The sequence below is a fragment of the Nothoprocta perdicaria genome, unplaced genomic scaffold, assembly GCF_003342845.1.
Source record: "Nothoprocta perdicaria isolate Ctin4 unplaced genomic scaffold, notPer1 scaffold_75, whole genome shotgun sequence".
Lineage (NCBI taxonomy): Eukaryota > Metazoa > Chordata > Aves > Tinamiformes > Tinamidae > Nothoprocta > Nothoprocta perdicaria.
In genome coordinates this window covers 180,622-205,111 of record NW_020456032.1, presented here as the reverse complement: position 1 = coordinate 205,111, position 24,490 = coordinate 180,622, and the positions used below count along the sequence as shown (strand labels likewise).

The following is a 24,490-nucleotide window of genomic DNA, read 5'->3' as shown; positions in this document are numbered from 1 at the left end:
GACCAAGCCTGGCCGCTGGCGCCCACACGGAGCACAAGACCCGGGGCGTTTTGGTGGCGTGTGGGGTGGGTTTGGGCCAGGAGGCGGTGGGATCTTCTGCATGGAGGTCGCTGCATCCCAGAACCTCATCCAGCTGCCGGTTTGGGCCCCGCTCGCGTCAGTCAGAGCCGACAGGCTTCACATCCCTCCGCCTCCGCCTGATAATGGGGTTGTGCACACTGCAGTGCATCGTTTCCCCAAAGCAACACGGTTCTGTGCTCGTCTGTTGTGCTCGATATTTCATACATGTATAAACACATGTATATAGGGAAGAAWATTGAACGTTAGAAGAAGCCAAGTGCTCTTTTTTTTCTTCCCTACTTTATCCTACAAGAGACTTAAAAGAGCAGAAAAAAACCTCATAACTTTCCATGCAATATTTGCTCCTTGTAACCACCGTAAAAAAAACCATCAATTCTAGTAAACTAAYGTGAAGTTTGGGGTGGCTGGTGGCTCGTGGAGATGATTTTGCATCTAGGAARTGGATTCTCTTTTCTGGCTATTTTTTCATTTCCCCCATGTTTTACAAGGGCTCAAAACACGTAGTGTTTTGGAGCCTGGGTTTTTTATGGGCAGGGGTGTGAATGTGAGGTAATGGGTTGTAGCCTACATGACGTTGGGTGGTGGCTCTCAGTCTGAGAAAGGGATGTTTGCAGTTGAAGCTACAAGGGAAGGAATAATTGTGCTAGGAAGATTTCTTCARTTATTGCTGTAATTGGGAAGTACAGAGCTGCCTTGTCTGTACCTTGTGCCATTTCAGAGCCCTTTTTGGCAAAGGARGTGTTTGAAATTCAGATTACATAAACATCAGCATAGAAAAAAAATTCTCTTAAGAACAATATAGCCATAATATTAGTATTAATAGTAATCAAAAATGGGCAGAAACAGCTTCTCACCTGTTTATGTTAACATTTCTCATCCTGTCTAGTATGTGACGCTACACAACAGGGACCTCAGCCAACGGGTGAAACCCAAGTCGGATTCAGTTGCGCCTCCTTTTCACGAGAGCCGACAAGTAGGTCGAGAAAAAACGGTTATCCACAGGATTGGACCCGTTTCCCCTGCTCCTGCACCCTGGCCCGAAACCGGGCCCAGAAATGAGCCCAAGGAAGCGGTGGCGGCTGCAGGGCTGGAAGGCTCGGGCACCTCCCTGGGAGCAGCATCCAAAGAAGACAGGCAGTGGAAAGAAATGAAGCTGCAGCTGGATGACTTGCCGGGAATTTTGGCCCGTCTGTCCAAAATTAAGCTCACAGGTACTGCTGGTATTTTTTTTCATTCCTGGGCATCTGTTCCAATTTCCAAGTGTTTTAATGTATTAATAGTATTGTGTATGTTTTGGTGTAGTAGTTCGTGCCACTAAAGTGGGAATTGCCTTGTTAATTTCAATCAAATGTGTCCAAATTCAAAAGTAGTTTTATGAAAGTATTTAATGGTTTGGCCATATTTGTTTATTTTTTTAAGTAGTAAGGAGAGCTTATGTCATATAACCGAGCAGCTTTTGGGAATCGGAGCACGTGTTTGTACAGATCCGTGCTCCAAAGAAGGCAAAACTTGATGCTGCCACTGTTAGTTGTTAAATAGTATTCTTACTGTTGCAGCTTAACAATGGTGTAATTTATCATTATTAATTAAAAATGCTTTGAGGGAAGACTTGAGTTTGGAAGTGATTTTAAAATGTTGCATTAAGCATTTGAAATCTCTCTGCTCAAGCTTACCAGTCTTCTGCCTTATTTCCTTGCGGTGTTTCTTCTGAAATTCTTATTAGAATAGAAAATATAACAGCAGAAAATAATATGAATAATTTCTTGATTTGCAGAGAAAATCCTTGAGAGCAACTAATTCAATTTTCTGAAATGAGGTGCTTCATCAGTCAGTAACGGAGCTGTCCCTTGAAACCAGTTATCTGTTAAATTATTGCCTTGTAGCCTAAGTACATTTATATATTTATACAGTTATATTTACATTTATAAATAATATTTTTTAAAAAATTACTCCTTTGCCATTAGGTAGTGCTCTATATTCTTTAAGCCTCCAGAAGCAGGAATATTACCAAATTTGTAACGGTATCACAGAGACCTTGTGTCTGTCCCGTATCAGGGCAAGAGCTAGAAACCCAGCATCCGAAGTCCCAGCTCTGGTGCTCTCTTCAGGGGGCAAAAGAGATTCATGATAGTAAAACTGTTCTTTGCCCTAACTGTTTGTTATATGTCATCAAATAAAAATCCTGAATTGTCTGGTTTCCTTTTGAAGCTTCTTGTCTTGCAGTATTTATGTTGCCGTAGCAAAAAATCGTTTTGGAGACATTTGGTGGGCGATGGTGCTCTTGTTCTCTAAGAAAGCCCCATAGTTTTCAGTGCAGGTGAGAAATCTCATGTCTCAGGTGTAGCAGAGCTGAGCTYGTCTAGATGTCCAAATATTCCTCCTTATTGTTTTAGAGAAGCTCAGATTTAGGAGTATAAAACTTTTATCACTGGCATTTTCAGCAGCCATCAGAGTTTTTGAACTCAAACTCCAAAAAGACAAAAACAGTTTGTTTCTCTAGTGCCCTTCACGCATAAACCTAGCGCTGGGTGAGCAGTCCTGCTGCATTGTTCATATCTGGCATCTTTTCAACGAGGTGGTTTTATTTAAGTGGCTCTTTTATGTGAGCCTGAAGCCTGTGATAGTTATTAAAGTAGAATTAAATTAAAAAGCTCAATGGGTTCGGATATAAAAATGTTAAAATGCCATGATTAAATGGCCCCTTAAAAAAAGGGAACGAGCTGTTGTTTTAAGCGCTTAAAACATACGGCCTTAAATGTCCTGCTCTTAGTTAGGGATAAACTCGGTGGTAGTGCCAGTTACGTCTGAAGAGGGGTTTCAAAAATGCACTAAGGTGAAGAACAGTTAATTTTTYGAGGAGGGGGGAAAAAAAGTGAAAACCTCTTTTCTCCCTGTGTCCTGTAGATAGATGAAGGGGAGGATGCTCCAAGGTGAGGAGACTTTATTGGAATTAAGAAGTATAAAGGAGTAAGTTGAGCCTTGCTTGAAGAGTGGTTTGCAAGAGGGGAGCTCTGATATTTGGTCCCAGGAGCAGCAAAAACACTGGGCCACAGTGTGYAGAGCAAGGAAATAGAAATAGTTTCTTTGCAGGGACTGTAACTGTGTGAAAGAAAATATATAAATATGTTCTGTGAGGAGTACGGTGGCGTGGCTGGGTTTTAAGCAGTTTCTCTCCAGGCAGTTTTTACAAATGGCACGCAAGCTCCATTCATGTCACCCGTGAAGCTCTGATGGCTCTCATATCCTGTGTGGGTTTTTTGGCCGACGCTTTATTTGTACTTTTTTAGAGCATAGAATAACAGAAAAACAAGCTGTGCATTATGTTAGGATGGGGCGTCCCTGCTCCTTCCCCGCTGCTGAAGCAAAGAGGGTGTTTGTTTGTGTTCTGAACTGCGAGTCACCTTTGGACGGAAATGAGTTGAGTCGTTACCATACCCTCCTGCTTCGTGTAAACTGCAGCTCTTCTGCCACTGCCATGAGAAACTGCTTCACAACAGGAAAGGGCTTTTGTTTATATTCTCCTGTCATAAAAAATGATTAGGGAACTTTTAATTCCTTGCTGCCTAATCTACCTTCTCGGGTTCGATTTCCATCTCTGCCCCTCTGCGCTGGTCTCTCTTGGCTGCTCTCTGAGCAGCTGCATCTTAACATCCTGGCGCTGGGGCAGCTAATGCATCTGCCTGATAAGTTTTCAGGGTTATAAATRTCGCCGTTTTCAGCCCTCTCCTAAAGTTCATGCATAGCTGGAAAAGGAGAAAAGAWGGGATGATCCGGCAGTAGGAGTACRTCTCATAACTTACGACGCAAACACATCGTTAAGAGTTGCAGGCCGTTTCATCTTCTTGAATTTAGCTTTAGGTTTACRTGTAAGTAAYGTCTCCCTGCTGATCACAGATAAAACTGAGACGAGCTGTGTGCACGTAAGGCCAGGGGAAGGTGAGCTTTCCCGCGCCGGGACGCACCACGGCGGCGCCGCGTGGCACACGGGGAATATTCTCCTCGCACATTGTGGCATGTGGATCCTGTGGTGAGGAAGACCAGCCAAACGTACCTCACRCTGTGTAGCGGGTATCCGAGAAGGGACAATGTAGTCACCACCTGTGTGGAAACGTAACTGAGCCATTTCTGAATGGCCACGGTGTTTTTAATGGGAATTGCAGGGTCCGTGGGGAAGCGGCTGGGCCTTTAGCAAGTCTCTGCCATGSCTGTAAGACAGGAGGCCTGACTCGGGTCCTGCTGTCCTGTGCTGTAATACAGATGTCCTTGCAGGGCTCGATCAAAGACATGCTAAAGCCGCTATGTCGCGAACGTTTATTTTTCCCTTATCTCGCATTTTAATACACCACAGTTAATGTTTCCATTTGTCTTCACAAACGTTAATTGGTGCCTATAAAAGTACTTTTTGAAAACATCATTATTCATTAGCCGATTGCTGTTTACACAGAGCCCATGTGCAAAATTGCATTCCCCTTTCCAAAGGTTTTATGGCCTCTTTTATGGCATATTGTTGCAAAGCACTTTTACCTTCCTGCTCTGCCCAAGCCATGTTACAGATCTGGTAGTATTTTATCTTTTTCTTTCTAAAACACCTTTTAATAATGGATGTGCTTGAGCACGATTAATTCTGCTTTTACTGCTGAACAGAACAGCTTCCGTACGGAGGATGGTGGTCGGGGCCAGCGTGTGCCGTATCCATGCAGTGACAGGGACCTGCGAGTGACTCTTCAGGTGGATGTCCAGGCCCACAGCAAGACCAAGCTTAGGTTGGTCCCTCCTAACTGAGCTTTTCCCTTATTGTGCTATGTCTGTGCTTAGAAGAGGCCCGGAGTGGACGGTCTCTGGGTTCCCCAGGCAGTCTGCTGCAGGACTTCCCTTCAGGTCCGACCCAAACCTTCCCTTGCTGTAGTTCAGGTGTCCTGCTGCTTTTCCTGTCCATTAAGGTACGTGGCAGCTTTCTCGAAGGAGGCCCTTGTCCTGCTGTGTTTCTCTCCCCCAGCATCTGAGATGTTGTTTGGTTGTATCCGTTTCTCAGCGTTTAACCCAGTGTCCTGTTAGCTTCGTGTAGTAAGAGCCGAGCCTAAATTATCCTGGTTTGCCCTGGTCTGTACCTTAGGAGACAGCTAAAGTAGGCAAACCTGGGGTACTGCCTGYGCCTTGTTCATCATCTTCAATAGTTGTGCCAGTCTTCGGGGAGCAGCTCGGAATAAACCCCACGTTGCTGTCTCACCCGGACGCTACGTGCGTGGTGTGGGGCACGTCATGAGACCGTCCAGGACTGCACAAGGAATAAGCAGTACTGTGGGGGAGTCTCTGAATTAATTTGATATTTGTTTTTAATGARCAGTCTCGTGTCCAGTTGAGCAGAGCTGTTTGGATGCGGTCTGAGCAGCCGTAGCTTTGCTGCAGAAAGGGAAGTTTAGATGTTCTCTGAAGTTGCCAAGATTTTTCTTAAAAAGAGGGTAGGAAGGAATCTACGCTGTGATTCTCGAACCTTTTTAAACTACATAGCCCAGCACAGCGAACTGTGTTTCGTAAGTTGAAACAGGGCTGGTTCAGGCYTGATGTAAGGGAAAAGGTTGTGCTGTGAGCACAGTCAAACTCTTTGCAACACGTTGCCAGAGAGGTTATGAAGCTTCCGTCCTCGGAGATGACAAARCCTTGAGGAAACCTGGCCTCAATTCAGTGCAGACCCTACACAGAGCYGGAGGTTGGGGTAGGAGCCTGCAGAGAGTCCATCCAGTGCAAGGATTATACGGACAACGCTACGTAGAAACCTGTGTCTGAGTCGGTGTCTGTGCGTGAGTGATCTTCCAGTGAAGGTGATAACGGTTAATATCATTAATATATCCAGGAACTTGAACAAAGATTAATCCGTATTTATTGTTTAGGTTATTGTTAGGCCACATGTATTCCCTCTTATAAATGTATTTTATATGCCTGTCAGAAAATAGTTCTTGGTTTGAAATTGAGAGCTTTCAGTGTAATAAGTCAAGAGTAATTGACTTACTAAAATAGTACCTGTGGTCCTATCAAAAATACAAAGCCTTATAACGGTAGCTTTTGGGCAATTTGTTTTTCATGCTACCAGGAAAATGAATGAATTGAAAAAGGAAACTGTCGTTATGTTTTATTTCTTGCAAGCATTTACTTTTAAAATGTGTCAGATTAAAACTAACAGAGGAGCCTGTCTTTGTAGTATTTCATTTTGAACTTAAATATTAAGTATATATTAAAATATGTTTTCAAATTACTCTTTCGGCCGCCTTTGGTGGGCAGGCTGCAGGTCTGCAGCAGGCCCTGGCCATTCCTGTCCCAGGCAAACCCTCGGTTGCAAAGAAAGCCACGGTCAGACCTATAGAGCTATAACGTGCATCCTGGCACTTAGCTGTGCAGAAAGCCAAGTGTGAAAACTCAGGGAGGAAAATCCTGTTAATGCGTGAGCTTTCGGAAAGCTGCTTTCCTTTAAGGAGGACTTAGACCTTTGCAGGAGACCAGTGAAGTAGTGTCCTGAATTTAAGCAGAGCGCCTCTGCTCTTCTTCTGCTTCCTTATTTAATGAGCTTGGTGGTCGGGCTGCAGATTATTTGATTGAAAGTGTCAGTATGGTTCTAATGTGGTCATCAGCACAGAAGAAGAACAGAAATCTAAAGTTGGTTTGCTTTGGGTTTCCATTGTTTTGTTTTGGCCTGACTGCTTTTTAATGGGAGGTAAACAAAGGGCCTAGCAGTTTGAATGCTGTCAATATAGATAAAGATTTACAGTTACCATGAAGCTGAAAAGGAATGCAAAGAGTGGTGAAGACTGTGGAACTGTTGATCGTATTCTTATGTAGGAAGGCCTGCAGTCCCCTTTCTTCTCCCCCTCCACCAATCCATTAGCATTTCCTTTTCATTTATACTGAAATTGTAGACAAATGCCCTCTGTTTAATTTCTGTTAAAGGTAAATATCTCCTGAAGACATACAGATAGGCTTAGATTGGGACCATAAGTTTAAATCCTGACTTTTTTTTGCAGAGCGTCTCTAATGTCAACTCTCTCTAACAGACCTTGAAAGGATCCATCCACTCTGCAATGGGGTGAAGTTAATTTTGTCCCTAAAGCACTAAACTAACAGGGATTAAAAAACAAACAGGGTCCATGACCTCATTCCCTTGATGTCATCTCAATTAAGCAGACTTCTTCTCCAGGAGGAAAACAGAAGAGTAAATAATTGCTTCCATAGTAAAAGAAAATAAACTTCTCAGTCCAAGGGGGAATTTCTCTTAGTTTCTCCCGTGCATTGGGTTGAACTGACCTGGAGAGGGGGCTCACGGGGATCCCTTGTGCTCAAATCTWGGGCGAAAAGTGCCCGTTTTGGTTGCCTAAATGATGGGATGTTCTGCAGCCTTCTTTAATGAGAGCCTGAGAAGCTGCCCAGAAATGACTGGAACTAATCAGGAGAAATCAATGGGGACTTTAATTAGGGCTCTAGCTCTACTGTATTAGAATTTCTCTGGAGGTCAGTGCTATGCTGCCCATTTGCCAGGCTGCTCCACCTTTCTCCTTCAGTAAATGAGTTGGTGTTTTCCCATAATAAATTAGGGTAAAGTGCTCTCTGAGATAAGTTTTAATTAAATTCTTGTCCAGAAATGAAGGTGTGATTTATGAGGCCAAAAAATGAATGCAATCACTCTTAGAAATGCAAACGCCACTGCTTCTCTGTCATCTGTTGAGCCTCCGTGTGTGTGTGTGTATACATATATTTAACTCTATCAACTGAAAACCAGTGAATTTCCCAGAAATACATTTTTTTTCTTGTGTCCCTTACCAAGAAGGTCCAGTGACTTTTCCAGCCCACCTTTTGCCTCCTGTAACTGGCCCGGCCTCGGTGCCTGTGTCCCCCTTAGCCTCTCGGGTCCTTAGGGAAGCGGTGGTTGTTTCCTGGAGGCTCCAGCACAGATTCCTCTCCTTTTAAGCTTGCTGAAGGAGAGCCACGGTGCAAAGCACGTGAATCCACTGCAAGGCGAAGTAATTAATGTTCATTAAAATATTCCCCCATCGATGGGTTTTTAATACTTAGAGGAAAGTTTTGACGAGCAGAAAGTTTTCATCACTGCCTTTTTAGGATTAAATCCTAAGGTTCTTAGTCAAGCACAGCTCTTGAAATTAGTCCTTTGCTTGTATGTCCTTGCTGACAGGTCTCTGCCTTCACATTGCAATTCTTCATCTTCTTAACCTTGCTTAGTAGGTAATCCACATATCTTCAGGCAGCAAAGGTTATTTATTTGTCATTTCACCTCAGACAAATAGGAGCCTTTTGTGGAAGCAGGAAGATAAGAGAATCTTCATTCGCAGGAAAAGCTCTAGCTTTGATGCCGAGATCTGGAGTGTAAAATTAGACATGGAAAGTATTGTTTGCATTTCTTTCTGATTAATAATTGGATTAATTTGAGATTGCAGTTTTAGGCCACGAGCAAGATACTCTGTAAGTGGGTTGATTTCCGCAGTATAAGAAACCATTTGTTTCGTGCTGTTCTTTTTGCCTTCCAATACATGCTTTAATGTATAACTCGGGATCCAGGATTTTGTTATTGCTGCTTTTCTTCCGTGCTCTGGACTCCCCTCCATGCACGAGAGTCACCGGAGCAGGGGCACGGTGTGCGGGAGGCTGCAGGATTCACTGCGGCAGATGCGTGAGACCGGGAATGCAGAAACAAAACTGTAACTCTTTTCCACTAGTTTGGAAAACCGATGCTCCCGGATTTCCCATTGCTCTCTGGCCACCCCTTGCCATCCTCGTCCTCCGGGTACAGAGTCTTAGCATTAATCGTGCGCCGCTCTCGGGTTATTTGGTCATCCGAAGAGGCGAAGCGTTGATGTGCGCTGATGTCGCCGCGGGTTTGGCCCCGTGGAGCTGGCGCTGCGTGTGGGGAAGCAGCGGTGGGTGCGTGGGGTGACCGTGCCCTGTGCTTGTCTTGCAGCCCTGGTCGTGAGCACCGCGTCCGCCGGCTTCGCCATGGCCCCCGTCCCGTTCGACCTGACCTGTTTCCTCCTCGCCTCACTCGGAACCGGCCTGGCTTCCTGCGCCGCCAACTCCATCAACCAGGTGGGTGCCGCCGCGCGGGGCCTCCATCACGGGGCCTTCCTCGTGCCCGGGACACGGCCCCGCACAGCGAGGGATGCAGGGAGCGCTGGTGTCCGCTGGGGCCGTTATCCCGGATCCATGGAGGCRGCGCCACGGCGGGGAACAGATACCTCCCAACAGCAGTCAAGCACCAGGGCACAGCGCGTTTGTTCAGAGCTGAGCTGATGGAGTTTTAAGCCTCTAGTAATAATGTTTGTCTTGAAAATACCAAGTGTGGGTCGCKGGGAATGACACGGGCAGAACTGCGTGATTATGTCCTGGGAGTAACGGGCTCTGTTCTGCGACCGCCCTGCGGCCGGTGGGGTTCAAGTCCATCTGGGTCCAAGAACGGCCCCTGAGCGGCCCACTGAAGGTCTCCGCTGGGATCTGGGTGAGGATCGCATCTTGCGTTTGAGTAAAGAAACGTAAACCACACATTGTGGATCACGCAGCATCTTCAGAACGTACTGGAAATCTCCATCCCAGCGGTGGCCTTGAGATGGGAGCCCTGGATTTTGGGTTCCCTCTGGCAAAAGGCCCTGGGATCACCTGGGTTGAGTCCGGCCCTTTGATGCTTGGGCACGCGGGGGCTGCAGGGCTGGTCCAGGCTGCTGCCCTGAGCCCACGTCCCGCTCGCACTGAGCGGGGTGCAGGATTTACTGTGTGTCCTCATGGAGCTCAAAATCGGGCTCAGCAGCCAAATTTTGTGCCTGTTTGCTCTATAGGAAGGATGTGTCGGGATTCAGATGGTTGCCTGGAAATCTGTAGGTGGAGATGTTTAGGCTTTGCAAATCATCTGAGCCAAGTTGTGCGGTTTTGTGAAGTGTAACTTGGGTTTTCGTGTACGTATTACAACATAGGAACTTCTGGGCAGAAAAGCTACCCTATCTAAGGAGAAACTTCCTTGTTTTTGTTATGCTTTCTTTCCCCTTTTTACCCCCATACTATAGTGGGGCTTGTTTGTTTGTTTTTTCTAATATAAATCACTTGGAGATCCCACAATACTTGGAAATAATTTACTGTCATATTTAGTTTGCCTTTTGAACTGCATACTCCTGGACTAAAAAGAGAATTGTTTCTTGTGTACRGACTCTTGTGCAACTCTTCTTTCTTGAGCTTCTGAGACAGCTTTCCAGAAATGATGCTAATGCACAGGCAGCTGTTTTGCTTGTGTTTCACTTGTATGTATTCTCCGTTGTTTTATTTTTCTCCTCAAAAGAAGCCGCTTTGCAAATATTTTTAAAACTCTAGGAGTGCTTTGGGGGTACCAGGGGTCTGTGGTGTAATTTGCTACTGAGGTTTGCTGGGGTGGGAAGGTCAGGAGTGCGGTGGGTTGTCCTTTACCGGTGTTGCTCCTGGTGCCACTGGCACCAGAGGTGGCAACTGGAGTGACACTGGAGTGTCAGGTKGGGAATTTGGCTGGGAATGGGAGTTTGGGTAAGTATGAAAGCTGCTGCATGCGACTCGGCCTTGGGGAGGCAGCTCCTGGGCTTGGAACTTCCCTTCCGTGCCCCTCTGCGCTGCCCCTTGCTCCCAACACGCATCCTCCTCCCCGACAGCTCATGACTCATGTTTCCCTTGTTGTTCCCCGCTCTCCCTTAAGGACCTTTTCATGTGATAACCATCTTTCCGCTTCCTATGTTGCTATAAATCTGGGCATCTTTGGGGGCCATGGGTCTTTCCCACTCCTCGTTTCCCTGATAAATCTCTGCTCCCAACTTGCAGTCCCCAGCTGTGCCGTGGGAATGCAGAGTGTTGATGGTGCCGGATTCCTCTACATGATTTAAAACAGGATATGAAAAACTTGCATTTCGTGAAAATTGTGTGGAGACTGCATGATATTCATGGCAGTATTAATACCAACTTTTAATTATTCAGATTCTGTGGGATTTTTTTGCCCTCGTAATAACTATCTGGTAGGAACTAAGGCCAGCTTGGGCCTGTCAAGTGGAGTCAGAAACAGCTAACTTGCCCAAAACTACTGGGGAGGGAGCCAGGAATATACTAAGTAACCCACGCAGACCGAGAAGGGATGTATTTTTTTTTCCATAGAAAATTGGTTAAAAATAATCTCTTAATTATTACTTGCCCTGTTGATTCTAGACTGCCTTATGTCATACTTCAAATATTTATTTTTTTTCCTAAATGTACGGGCTAGAAATGCCAYGAAAATTTACCAAGGGGGAGTTTTTCATCCCACGTGCACTTAATGAAAAAAAAGCAGTAGTAAAAAGTGATGGGACTTGGCAACACTGTGATTTTCCATTGTTTATAGAAGTGCAATTTGGATATCAGTTGACCAAAGGCACGTATTTACAAACAAGACCCCCTCACAACCCATAAATTCTAGCTATAATTTCTAATACAAGAAGAAATAATTTATTATTATGACAATTCAGTGGAATTGGATAGCAATTTTATTAATAAGCTGGTAATTTGGGTAATTTTTTTTCTTTTGAAGAAATGAAGAGGAAGACATTGAAGAAGTTGTGTGTGAAAATAGGCTGAAAAATACAGTCAAGAGCTGCCTACGCTGGGGATTGCTTTAGGGCAGCCTGCAGTGCTCTGCAGTGAAGCCACCCAGAAATGTTTGGGTGGAAGGTATCCTGGGAAGCAGTTGGAATGGTGCGTGCCAGGCAATTGTGTGGCAGCCCCAGGACTGCCTGCATCTGTGGAAAATGTTAGGAATTGTGTCTCACGAGGGAGGATCCGGGGGCTCTCCCACGGCACGTGGGATGTAGATGAGGAGGGAGCAACCCTCGCTCTGTCCTTGCGCCCGCCTCCCAGAACTGCCTTCCTCTTCCTCCTCTTTATTCAGTTATTTATTTTTTCCTTTAAGAGCTCTTTCATTTTTTCAAGCATCGACATCACTTTCAAGTATTTTAGGTGTTTTCTGTGCCTGGTGTTTCTATTTTTTTGCAAAATGACCCRTGTTTTACAGTGTCTTTCGCTTTTTAAAATAATCACCTCATGCATTTACTGAGGAATAGACTGAGCAACTAAAGCAGCCAAACACATTGGAAAACCTTGTAAGATCAGTGTTACTAACTGCAGTTATGGTAAGAAAAGGGGAATAACGTTTGGAATTCAGAGCCCCGTAAACACTGCATATTAACCATGAGCAAAAGCAGCATTATTCCTATTCGACCACTTTCTTACAGTGTCCACTTCCGTGACCCTCTCAGTGTTGTGTGGTGGGTTGGACACGAAATAAGGTATTTAACCTCATTGTTATTCCCTAGAAATTAAAAAAAAAAAAAAAAAAAAAGAATAAGCAAAATATAGGTTTTCTGAAAGCCTCATGAACACCTAACTTTCCTAATTTTGCTCCCATACTATGCACGTACTGTCAGGAAAAAGGAGTGAAAGATAGTTGATAATGTTCTGCTGCTTCTCAGGTCTGGTTTTTGATGATTTCTGAGAGATGACTCAAGTTTCAAGTGGTGGAGTCTTACATTTATATTACAGAGAAAACATGTCATTTTGGAGACTTCTGAGATAGTGGCCTCTGATTTATGGGGAAGGAGATAAAACATGAAGAAGTGTTTACACCACAATACACCGCATTAAAACGTTGAGAGAATCACAGGCACRTTTTATATGTCAAGGACATTCTTGTGCAGCGGCAGCGCGGTTAACAAGTGGGAGAGGGCCGTGAAGATGAAAGCAGGATGTTTAAAATGGTTTGAATTTAGTAACTGGGAGATAAAATGATGTGGTTGGATGTGACTGATAGCCCCTTGGAAAGGAAGCAGGCGGGACCGAGTATCTTCACTCAAGTTAGTTACCTAAAGTAAGAGACATAGTAAATACGGTAAGTGGAACACAAGAACAGCTCTAGGAACGCTTAATATTGCTGTGCCTTTAGGGCTTGATCTTATGGGTACTGCTGTCTAGGAGCAGGGACTGGCACCTGTGAAGGACTCACTGGGTTTTGSCCTTGACTTCAACTCTTGGGGTGGTGGTCACTTCAAAGTGAGGTTTTAATGGGCAGGAAGGATGGGCTCGGTGTTAAAGCAGCGAGTGGAATTCGGGGTCCACGTTGAGTTGCCGGTGTGTTGTCCAGACCTATGTATGGCCTCTGTAGCGTTATGGCCAAGCCAGGGAGTCACACGGATCCTGTCGTGATGAGCACCAGGCCCAAAAGGAAGGAGAACGGCCTCCCTTCTCTCCTTGAATCCACCTGCGGTAGCAGCACCGTCAGGAGGACCTTTGGAGTCTTCACCTTTTACCAGATTTTGATGTTCTAGGGTGACTAAATTGACTCTCAGTCACTAAAGTGACTCTCAGAGCTGTTAAAAATTTAGGAACCCTCCTTGGATAAACAAGCACTCCGCTGTCTTCCAGACGAGGGTAAGCTGGAGTTTACACAGACGGCAGCATTTGGCATGGTCACGGTGCCCGCAGCTCCTGCGGGAGCTGCTCTGTCTCCTTGCAGTGACCAAACAAAATGGGCGTTTTGGGGTCGTGCCCGCAGGTGAAGGGTGGATTATTTAGCAGTAAAACATGCAGGTCGATGCAAATCGGATAAATATTTAGTATCAGGACAGCCAGAACCCAACCTTATGAGCTGGAGTTGTCCTGCCAACACACTTGTTCTCCTGTATTCGATCGTAGCAAATTAATGCCTTGTGTGTTTGCAATTTTGGGGATTGTCTCATCTTTAAGGTCCTCTATCTTGCTCTAAGTTCTCCGCCCCATCAAATGGCATTTATGAGTATGGAGGAACCTGAAGGGTTTCCATATGTTAGGTTTCCCCTCAGCCTGTGAGCATCAGGATTTTTTTGCTTGCACCTTCTTTGGCTTATGAAAGTTTAATAGTTGTTCTGGTTTTAGATGAGTTAAAGGCAAACTTCTAATTCTCTGAAAACTTCTTTTGCAGCTTCTGAGATATTTAATGTAAGGCTTTTGTCTGTAGGACACAAAATATCTCAGGTTGGACTGTTAGTGAATAAAATGTTTGTTTTCAGTGGGCATGTGCCTATGAAAAGTTGAAATAACTTGGCATGAGTTGTTGCTTCCCTTTCAGAGCTGGTGTGATTTCTGGACAAATCTGCAAAGAAAACAAGGGTTAATGCAATAGGAAATAAAAAATAAAACTAAGGTAGTGTGCAGAAAATGCTGTTTCCTGAGAGATGCTTGGATTATCAGGAAAATTAAGAAGGAAAATAGCACAAGTCTGAAGGGCCCTGAGACCCCATGAAGAAACACAGTCTGAAAGGGAAAACAGCAGCAGGACTTTTTATATCCCCAAACCAGGTCTTTTTTTGGTGTTTTCTCATCATGCCCAAACCTCTCATATATATCAAAAACTCTCAAAAGAGCGCACTCTAAGTTATTCTTAATAACTCTCAATAATAACTCTTTAAGTTATTCTTAATACTTTCTTTGCACTTACTTTTAATGCTTTAACCCTTTTTGCCCAGATGGGTGCACATCCTCATCTGATGCCGTTTCCATAGACACATAAAACGAGTGCCCCCCGTGACTTGCTCCCTGTGGTGGAAGCGCCTTTCTCTCCGCCTGCGTTTCCCGGCAGCCAGGCCATGTCCCGGGAAAGTCGGCGCTGGGAGACGCGGATCCCGCAGGAAGTTTTGCCTCTTTAGCACCTTGCGGGACGGGTCGGGTCGCTGAAAATACCGGGGCTCGTGAGGTAGGGGKAAAGCAGCAGTTTAGCAGTGATTAATTGTCAGGAAGGCTGCGGTGGCCGCACGCGCCCCTCAGATCCCATGCCAGATTTCCCCTGGAAACCCTGATCACAGGCGCAACAAAGGAATTTCAAAGGCCTGAAATGATGGAATGCGGAGGGAGCACTAGACAAAAGGGAAAACGCGGCACTTAATAAGATTTATCTGGCCTTTTGATCTGGAGGGGTATTACCTTTCTGAGCTTAGGAAAGGAAAAGTGAAAAATAAGTAGTTAAGATTTTTTTTTGTCTGTGTTTAAATATGTTTTGACATTTTCCAAATCGCTAAGAATTTCTTCCATGATGCAAGTATTACAGTCTAGCCTTAGTAGCTCATTAGTGAAATGGCATCTTCTTATAGTCATTTAAAGGGTGGCATCTTTATTTATTGCCTTTAGTCAGGCTCGCAGCGTTGAAAAATGGGTAGTACGAGAGGCAACGAGTAATTTCCTGCTTTTGTAAAATATTTTGCGAATACAGTGAATTCAGGTGCTCCGAGGGAACCATCTTTCTCCATCATAGTTGGGAAAGAGGAAGACCCACCTCTAGATGAAGAAGAAAGAGGTGAAGAGGATCCAGCCTTGGCTGGAGCAGAGATGCAGTTGCTGTGGATGTTCCCCACTGGACGTGGGATCATTCCTGCTTCTCCCGTGCAGCTCCTGTGCCTGCTGCATCCGCGGGGTTGAAGAGATGCCATTTTATTGGTGCTGAAACTCCCATTTTCGGAGGCTTCTGCTGGAGGTGTGGGGCACTCCGTATAAGTGCCTCCCAGTTTATTAGAGGCTTGTGTAAATGCAGACATCACTAGTGCGCGTTCAGTTCAAAGTCTCTGCATGAAACCAGTGCAGTAATTTGTCTTGGCAAGTCTGAGGGCAGCGTAGTCCAAAGCGCCCAGGGATTCCCCTCTCCTTTCCTTGGCCACACTGAATCCTTTTCCTTACACTTCTAGAGCACTTTGCTGTCCTGGTAGTTTGGTTCAGACATCACAGCAATGTCATTCTTTCCATTTTGCCTTCAAACTCCCTAAGTGGTTTGTTGGGAGAGGATTTCGAGGGTTGTTGGGAAGGGGCCTCTCTTCACACCGGCCGTGCCCGATGGCTGCATTTGGATCCACCTCCAAGGTCTCCCGCTGTGAGCAGCCACAGTCACCAGGTGCTGGCCCAATCCCGAGGGATTTGCAGCTCCYGTCGAGGACACGGGGGCCGCATGCAGGAGCCCTCTGCTCCCTCCTCCTTTCCTTCCCCTCCTTACCTATTTGCCAGCTTGTTCGTAGAAGCATCAAATTGTTATTTCTACTTTCTACATTTTGTTAGAACTTGCAGGAGTGTCTTGCTGTTCCGGATTATGAAGACATTAATGTGTGTCCTGCAGCATTCACAGTGCGGGAAGCTATGGTTTATGAAAGTGTCCATATCTGCCTTTAGAAAACACCCCAAACTGCAGCCACTTCTCACGTGCCTCCGTGTTTCAGGGGAGCACAGAGGGAAGCTTGGAAAGCAAGTAAATCATTTGCCGGGAATCAGAGAAGGAGGTTCTCGTCTCAGGGGTTGCATTCTTGAATGGAATCAAGCCAAGCTGAGAACATAAAAACTGCGGGATCGTCTGTCTTCTGTGTGGGGGACTTAGCAGAACCTYGCAAGTGCTGCAGGAAGCAGGAGGATTTATCAAAGCTTCTGTTAAGCAATTAGGCCACTTAGAACAATAAGCCCTGAACTTGCTAGAAAACAGGACGTGTTACGTCCTGGAAGAAACAAGCAGGTCTTTGCGAGCTGGTTCCTCCTGATCAAAATCCCTAATTATAATCAGTTTTTATTTTTTTTTCCCAATACTTTTATTAACAAATATCTCTGGGTAGCGAGGTGGCTGCTGGGGGCCTGGACCATCCCGTGCTGCTCAAGGGCTTTCTGGTGCGCGATCTGCCCGGGTTGTGGTGGGATGAGCAGACACGGAGCATGCGATGTCGGTGTTGCCTCTGCTTGTGACACGTGGCAGTTCCCTCACGGGTTACTTTCCACTTGCAGTTGCTGGAGGTTGGATTTCTTTCTTTTAAGATTTCTCATGCTTCAGCTAGGTGGAGTTCAGATGCCCTCCTCATGATGGTGTAGGACACATATTGCTTCATGGTGCCTTGGGAAATGACGGTCCATATTGACCAAAAAGGAAGACAGAAGCCTGGTAGGATTGTCATGCTGGGAGGAGAAGAAAGTTTTAGTAAATTCTTTATTTTAAGACAATTATTTGTCGTGTCGAATATCCGTGTACCACTAAGTGACTTTTTAAGAGGATTCTAAGCATAAGCTGTTTAATGAATGTGTAAACCACAGGTCTGGGCAGTAATCCATTTCTGCTGCTTCTTTTCTATGACATCTCTATGGGAGCTGGAGTAGGAGGTTAGTTTTCAGCACCGAAGTCATTAGATGCAACACGCAGGTTGAGAAGCACGATGCCTGCTGGAAGTGCATGGAACTAGGACAAGGAATAAAGCGTGTCCRGAAATATAAAGGTGGTACCAGCTTTGACTTCAAACCAAACACTTGCAAATCTCCAAGGTTTGATATTCTCAAGTCCCTCCGAAGCCCAACTTGTCTGTATACAAATTATGTAGATTTTTGAAGTAAAACAGACCTCCAGCAGATGAAAATCTGTTTCTGTAATCCTCCTTTTAAGACTTGTTTCTTATTACAGTGCAGATTTATGTTGATGCTACTACCAGAGACACGACAATCTGTTTTAACTTCAGAGGGTATCATAAAGGTGGTGGCATTTGAAGCTAAGCTGAAAGATTCCGCTTCAACTYGATCTTTATGTTCGGGAATTAGATGCTTTCTAAAATAATAGTCTTTTACAGGGTGCATTAARCCTTAAGAATAAGGCTGGTGTCTGTTAAAAGGCAGTGCAACCCGGGCACCGTCTCTGCAGAGCGTCCTTGCYGGGGGTGCGTATGGGGTGCTCTGTTTCCCGCGCCCTTCCCAGCACCTTCCCGGCAGCAGGAGCGGGTCAGGGCGGGCGGCCCCCCAGTCCTGGCTGTGCTCGTGGCAGTCGGTTTTCCTCGCTCCGAGGAGCGTCGGCGTTGGCTTGTGGAGCGCTAGCAGAGCTGCAGCTGGAAGGCACACATGCAGAGTGTCCTCTGGCAGCTCCAGCCACGGGAGGGGAGCTTGGCATGCCAGCCCCTGTGTCAGATCCGCATTCCCCATCCTCCGTTAGAGTTCCCCGGTGAGGAGCGTTCCTGGGGGAAATCATCTGTGCCTCCRTTCTGGGACGATGAGTGACTTTCGCTCCCTCCTGACCTGCAGGCTCTGGAGTTTCTTCTGAAGTGGGGCCAAGGGGCGAGGCGGATCCTTGTGAGAGGGGCAGGTTTTGGAGGCAGAGCTCAAATAGTTTATTTAGAAGTGGAGAGAGAACAGGTAACCTCTCCAACCCAAGCTGCCTGGAGGGTGTCGGGCAAAGGTGCTGCACCTGAGCCCTGGTGACACCTCGCAGCTCTTCACCTCTGACATCCAGAGCTGCCTTTGTGCCGGGATTGGGTAGGGATGTGTCGTGGCATTGATATGCGCCAGAGTCCGCTTCTGAGCAGCGTTYAGCAGGTGGCAGCGAGGCAGAGTGTGAGGAAGTAAAAGCACAACTGGCGCTGAGGAGATGGCAAGGAAACAGTTTCTGCCTCTCGCAACGCAAGAATGAGGGGGCTGAGCAAAAGGCAAGTTTGAAAGCCAGCAAAAGGAGCTTGTTTGCTGCCCGGTGTGCGATTAAACCCTGGGCTTCCTGGCTGCACGAGCCTGGGAATGACAAGAGCTTCGGTGGCATTCAGGTTTATTTTTCGGTTTCATTTCCCTCTCCAACAACTTGCGAGGATGAGATTTTAAGCAACCACGCTTAAAAAAGTTAAAGGAGCTCCACAATCAATTGCTTTCTTATCCCAAAATCCTCCCTCGGATTTCGCTTGACCCCAGAAAGCTGCTTTTGCTTCCACCTCTGCTAGCACTGGCTTTTTGTGCCTGGAGAGATGTGGTCTTTCCTTTCAAGTCTGGATTTCACTGCAGGTGAAGGGCCCTTTTCTTGCAAGGCAGGGACCTTTTTTTGCCTCTTTTGCTGCAGATCGCATGACCTCCATTCTCTTCTGTGGTTAACCAAACAAAGATAGGGAAGGCTGGTTTTTAAGGATTTGCCCCGAAGAGAGAAATAAAAGAAACGGCAAAGTGGTTAACTGTGTTGGAATGAAAGAAATTCATCACAAATAGCTCCTTGCTCTGCTAGACAACGTGCAGAAGTGGCGCTTGGGGATGCTCTTGGAAGGTCTGCCCTGGTTTTGGGGGGATTGGAGCAGAACTGTGAGGACGAATGGTTGGTTGCGTCTGAAAAYAGGCTTTCCCCCTATTTTCTATTTAGTTCTCTGTTAGGGGTAAGAGTATCAGATTTAAACTGTGCTTTAGGCRGTCACAGTGGAACCTTCCATCTTGTTTCTTCTCTATCATGTTTGCAAGAATGTTCATCTGTAGGGGTGAAAATCACAGAGTTTTCCCTGGGTCGCTCTCTCCGAGGCTCCAGCTCTGTGTTTGCTGCAGGTGTTTCCATGAGTGCTTGTGGCAACCAGAAGCTGTCAAAGAAAAGCTCCAAAAAGCCACCCTGGACTTAGTCCCTGCAGACTTTTTCCGGCTCCAAATTTGGCAGTCCTGAAGAAGACGTTTTCTGTATCCCTAGAGCTGCTTTATCTGGTGCATATATATATATATATGTGTGTGTGTGTGTGTGTGTGTGTATTTAATGCCTCCTTGTTTTACACGAGTGCTCTTCTATATGTGACAGTCGTCGTATTTCAGAAAGCGCCATTAATTGCGATAATGTAGCATAGAGCGCTTCTTTGTGAAATTCAAGGCTTCTTAGCAGCACCACCTTCAAAGACAATAAAAATTCCAGCCCGCATTTATCTATTCCCATGCGAGGAGTTACTGCAGTGTATATTGTATCATTCCATGTGAAATTCTTCTGCTTAATAGTCTCATTTATACACAGTTGTCGGAGGTCAGTTTTCCATTTTGCAGTTGTCAAACAGCTGTCAAATTAAGAGACCAGATCCCCAAGTTCATTTACATTTTGTGCCATTCTTTGGGTGCCTGTTTCATATCTTAATATAACTAATGATTTATCTGTGTATCTTAGTCCTCTTTCTGCACTTGTTTTTCACAGACATTCACATCCTCTTACTCTTCAAGAGCCGTCCTTAAAATAAAACTTCTGTAACTTGTGCTTTTTTTTTCTGAGACTTTTCCTTATACAGCTGAAGGGAGACACTGCTGTATCAACTGTATGGGAAGCTGCTTTAAAATCTGCCTCRTGTTATACCATAATTTGAATTCTGAACTGGAAACCAAAATAGAGAAGAATGTTGGGAAATATATTGCTAGAAATTGCAAAAGAGCATCTCGATTTCATTCAGTTATCGTTGGGTTTGTTTAATAATTGGCCTCGCTATTGGCTTCTCCCTTGAATGTTTCATCTTTTTTGTTGTTGTTCTTCAATGGAAAACCAAAATTAAAAAAGGGCTTTGTTCACCAGGCATCTTTGTAGTAAAAATGTATTCATTTTTCATCCTCTGGAATATCAAAGGATATCRTATTAGCAAGAACACAGGGAATAAATTGAATGCTATTTGTGGTTTTGTAGTATGATGATTCTTGCGTAGTTGAGTTCCAAGTGTAAATTTATATGGTGAAGATTTAGGGTTTTTTTTTCTCTTTTTTTTTCCCCCCTCCAATGGTGTAATGATCAAAGGAATATCTCTATACATGCCATTGATGTCTTACTACAAAGTACTTAAATAGCCCGAGGTAACTGTCTACTTTATAAAAATTCCTTAAAGACAGGTAGGACCCTTGGGTGTTAAATGTATACTTTGGAGCTGAGTATATTTCCAGGGGAGAAAGGCAGGGCAGATATGGTTACAGCCTCGGCAGTTCTCCGCAAGGCCGAGCTTTAAAAGGCTCCATAAAAAGTAGCCTTAAATTATGGTCACTGGGGGAAGTTGGTCTAGGGTACACTACGCCAGAAAAGGTTTCTGTGCCATTTCAATGTCATTCACTAACCAGTTCAAGCAGTGTAATTTAATTAACCCTTTCCAGGTTTTGGAGGGAAATCCTGGTTAATACCTACATATTTGGAGCCTCTTTTCCATTCTGGAAGGAGGACGTTTATTGATGTTGCCTTTGCGAGTCACTTCAACACTCTCACGTTTTTCCTAATTAAAGGGAAACGATATCCTTACTATTTACGGCGTTTCCTAGGCATTTCTTAGGCAATTATTAGTCTTTTCAGTTGATGGGATCTGCATTGGGATTGTAATAAAACACAAGTCAATGTGAAATTGGATGCAGACTAGGAGAGCAGATAAAACCCAGTGAAAATTAATGACAGATGTAAAAGTTATTGGTAATAGCGTAGTCATCTTTTTACAGTCCTTTCCTAAACTGTATTTTTATTTCAGCAGATGTCATTTGAAATCCTCTGAGTAAATCATCTGTTTGATTTTGATTATGATCTTGAATGCTGAAAGTAGCTTAATTGTGATGGGTTCTGACTTATTTATGAACACGCTGTGATATTTGAGGACATGCAGTCCCGAGCAGTATATATAGATTCCAGACTGCTGAAGTGTTCAAAATGGCTTGTGATAGCAGGGTGCAGAGAGCTCGGATATATGTCCATAAGTCTATTTTTATGACTTGAGATGTCACTAGCATTAACTCAAGGCCCTCAGAGCATCCCTGCAGCCGAGGATCTATGGTCTGCTCAGGTGGGGAATGGGATGTGGCGAGACCGACCTGCTAAACCTCCCCGAGGAAACGTGTGGGAGACGTGTGGGAAACGTAAGAGCAACTTCTGAGTTCTTATTTAAAACTGTAAACAAATGGCGTTTTTAGCAGAATCCAAAAGCATCCTTTTCCATTGACTTTGAATCATGGCAAGCTTTATTTTCTTAGGCTCCTCACATAGAAAATGGTCCACCCGGGTCAAGCCAAAGGGCTTTTCCAGGGTTCCCCCCATAGCAGCAGTCACCAGGACCTGGCCGCCCTGAGGCCCCCTAGGCCATGAGGCCTCCTTGTCCCTCATCCCGTGGCCTGGCCCGGTTGACCTGTGCACAGGGTGAGGAAGGGGATGGGAGGTCCCCGTAGCCGTCAGTGCCACCCTCCATGGCTTCCCCCTTTTCTTGTTTCAATTTGGCCTTCTCCATTTTGTTGTCCCCTTGAGCGTTCCCTGGGCCTGTCTCTCCTCACCACCACTTCTTGGTGTGCAGGAGGAAAAGGCGGTTTGCTTCGCTTGGTGAAAATCAATAGCAAAACATAACTAGGGTTACGGCCTGCACAGGTGTGAAGGGCTACGTCCCCAGAACACCCTTTCAGCCCTGGCAAGTTTTGTTTCTGGRACTGCTTGGGTCAAACACAGTATTTTTATRTTTATCAAATGCTTCCTCCATGAATATGTCCTCCAGTAGCTGTTGAAACTGTGAACACGTCTGAAAGCTACAGAATTCGGTGGCGAGGGCCTTTGTTTAAGCGTTATAAGAGCAGCTCTTTCTTTTATCTATTTTGGACCTGAKCTTTTCATAAAAACTTCCAGTTCCTCTTTCTCTGCAAATTTTGCTGTCCTCTCTTTGAGAAGAAGGGACCCAGCTACATTCTGTGTTGGGGTATGGGCACATCAGGGATTTATTTTTGTGGTGACATGGGACGGATTTTATGGATTTTTTTTTKATTTAAAATCCAAAATCCATGGATTTTATGGTGACGTGGGAGGGTCACGGTCCCTCCCTCAACACCCATGAGTCCGTGCACAGAAAAGGAGCAGCACCGCAAACAGCAAATTTGATTAATCAAGACCTTAATGGGAGTAAAAAAAGACAGGAGCTCTGGGGTAGTAACCGGTCATGGCAATCTTTGTCTCTGGTACAGTGCTTTGAACTTTAGGATTTTTTTCCCCCCAAATAAYTTCGGAATTCGAGCTGGCTCGTTCAAAGACCTGACGCTGCCCTGTGATAGCCTCTCTGAGGGAAATTACCCGCAGAGCTCCTGGGTTTCTTTTCCAGGGGTAAGACCTAACACTTATGTGTTGATTCTCACCTGCCATTTGGTATCTAGTCGCATGCCTTTTTTTAAGGTACTTTTGCAAATCTTCAGTCTTCTTTCGCTCTTCCTACTTTGAACAGTAGTAAGGCCAGTGCAGCCAGACTTGGGGACAGAGGCTGCCAACATCAGCGATTGTCCTGGGTGAGTCACTCTTTAGCACTGATGGCCATTCAGGGATCTTTATTTATTTATTTACTTATTTATTTTTGTGGAAAAATGCATATAAATGCATTAATGCTTTAGCAGGGCTTCATTTTGGCATCCCTTACATTTCTCATTAGGCTCGAAAGAGAAAGTGGCTCCTCCCCTGCCCCAATGCAGTTTAGCGGTGGCATCTGTTTCAGATCTGGAGGATTGCTGCTGTGCTCAAAAGCTGGTATTTTTTTCTTTTTCTTTTTTTTTTTCCCCTCTGAACTGTATCATTTGCTTCAATACCATGTGTTTTGCCTCCCACCAAAGCTTGTCGGCTCTTCTGCAGTGGCCAGGAGGCAAAGAAAACTCGAGRAACCGGAATGCAACCACCCGTCTGCTGTACTTGGGTGTCCCCCATGCGTCTTTAAACACGTTTCGGTTCGCAACACTCCCTTATTTCCCTGTTTTACAGAGGCAGAGCTGTCGTGGACTGAGATTAAATGCTGGCGACGAGTGTTTTTGATAGGGACCAAAGCCAGAGCTGAATCTCTCAGGTTTCAGGCTGAAGGAGCAGCCTTTTTCTCGGGAGAAAACACATACACGTACATGGTGCAGAGCAGCTGAGGTCTGTCAAAGCAACAATAATTAATGCATCAAAAAGTTTAGACATGCTAGATATACTGGCTCTGGCTGCTATGGTTAATTACTGAAATTACTGCGATTAACAGGGCACCAAGGTTTTCTCTCATGGCCCGTACAGTCTGGCCCTGTGAAAGAGAGCACAAAATACATGAGACAAATTGGAGACCCGTAAGTTATTTTTACACAGATCATAAAGTAAATTGTATAGTTTATATTTTAAAAAGGTATAAATTAGAGTATTTAGATGTTATTTTAAGGCATATTAGGAGGGGTTATTTTAACGCAAATGGTTTATTTCAAGGAAACTGTGAAATCGGTAAATAAATGGGCTCTGTTGCAGCGCTAAGTGTTTGAAAYGTAATCTGCTTGACTTGTGCGTCCCGGGGCCGGTGGCCGGGCCTTGCCGAAAGCCGTAGGTGCTGCTCAGACGTGGGCGACAGGTGCGTGCAATTTGCCCGTCCAGGCAGTCAAAACACCTTTAATCCCTTTAACATTAAGTGGAACCATCTGGGTGCGCGACGCCGCTGCCCGCGCGCTGCGGCGGCTCCGTCTCCCGCCGCGCCCGGCCGCGGCACCCGCTGGAATTCCCGTCCGGGGGCTCCGCAGGAACAGCCGCAGGTAGCGGGGTGCTCAGGGGCCCGGCGCTTACTTCTGGGGGCCGGAGGGCTGCCCCTTTGCCAGGAGGCAGCAGCGAACTGCCCCTTTTTGGGAGCGAAGCGCCTTTGCGGACCCT

General features: G+C 45.4%; 1 protein-coding gene across 1 annotated transcript in view; it reads left to right on the top strand.

The window, feature by feature from the left end:
* Window positions 1–24,490, top strand: part of LOC112957657 (protoheme IX farnesyltransferase, mitochondrial) — a 72,271-nt gene that overhangs the window by 1,547 nt on the left and 46,234 nt on the right. The window contains exons 2-3 of the mRNA XM_026051385.1: window positions 968–1,292; window positions 9,041–9,165. Coding sequence (XP_025907170.1) covers window positions 968–1,292; window positions 9,041–9,165 — 450 coding nt within the window. The remainder of the gene's footprint in view (window positions 1–967; window positions 1,293–9,040; window positions 9,166–24,490) is intronic.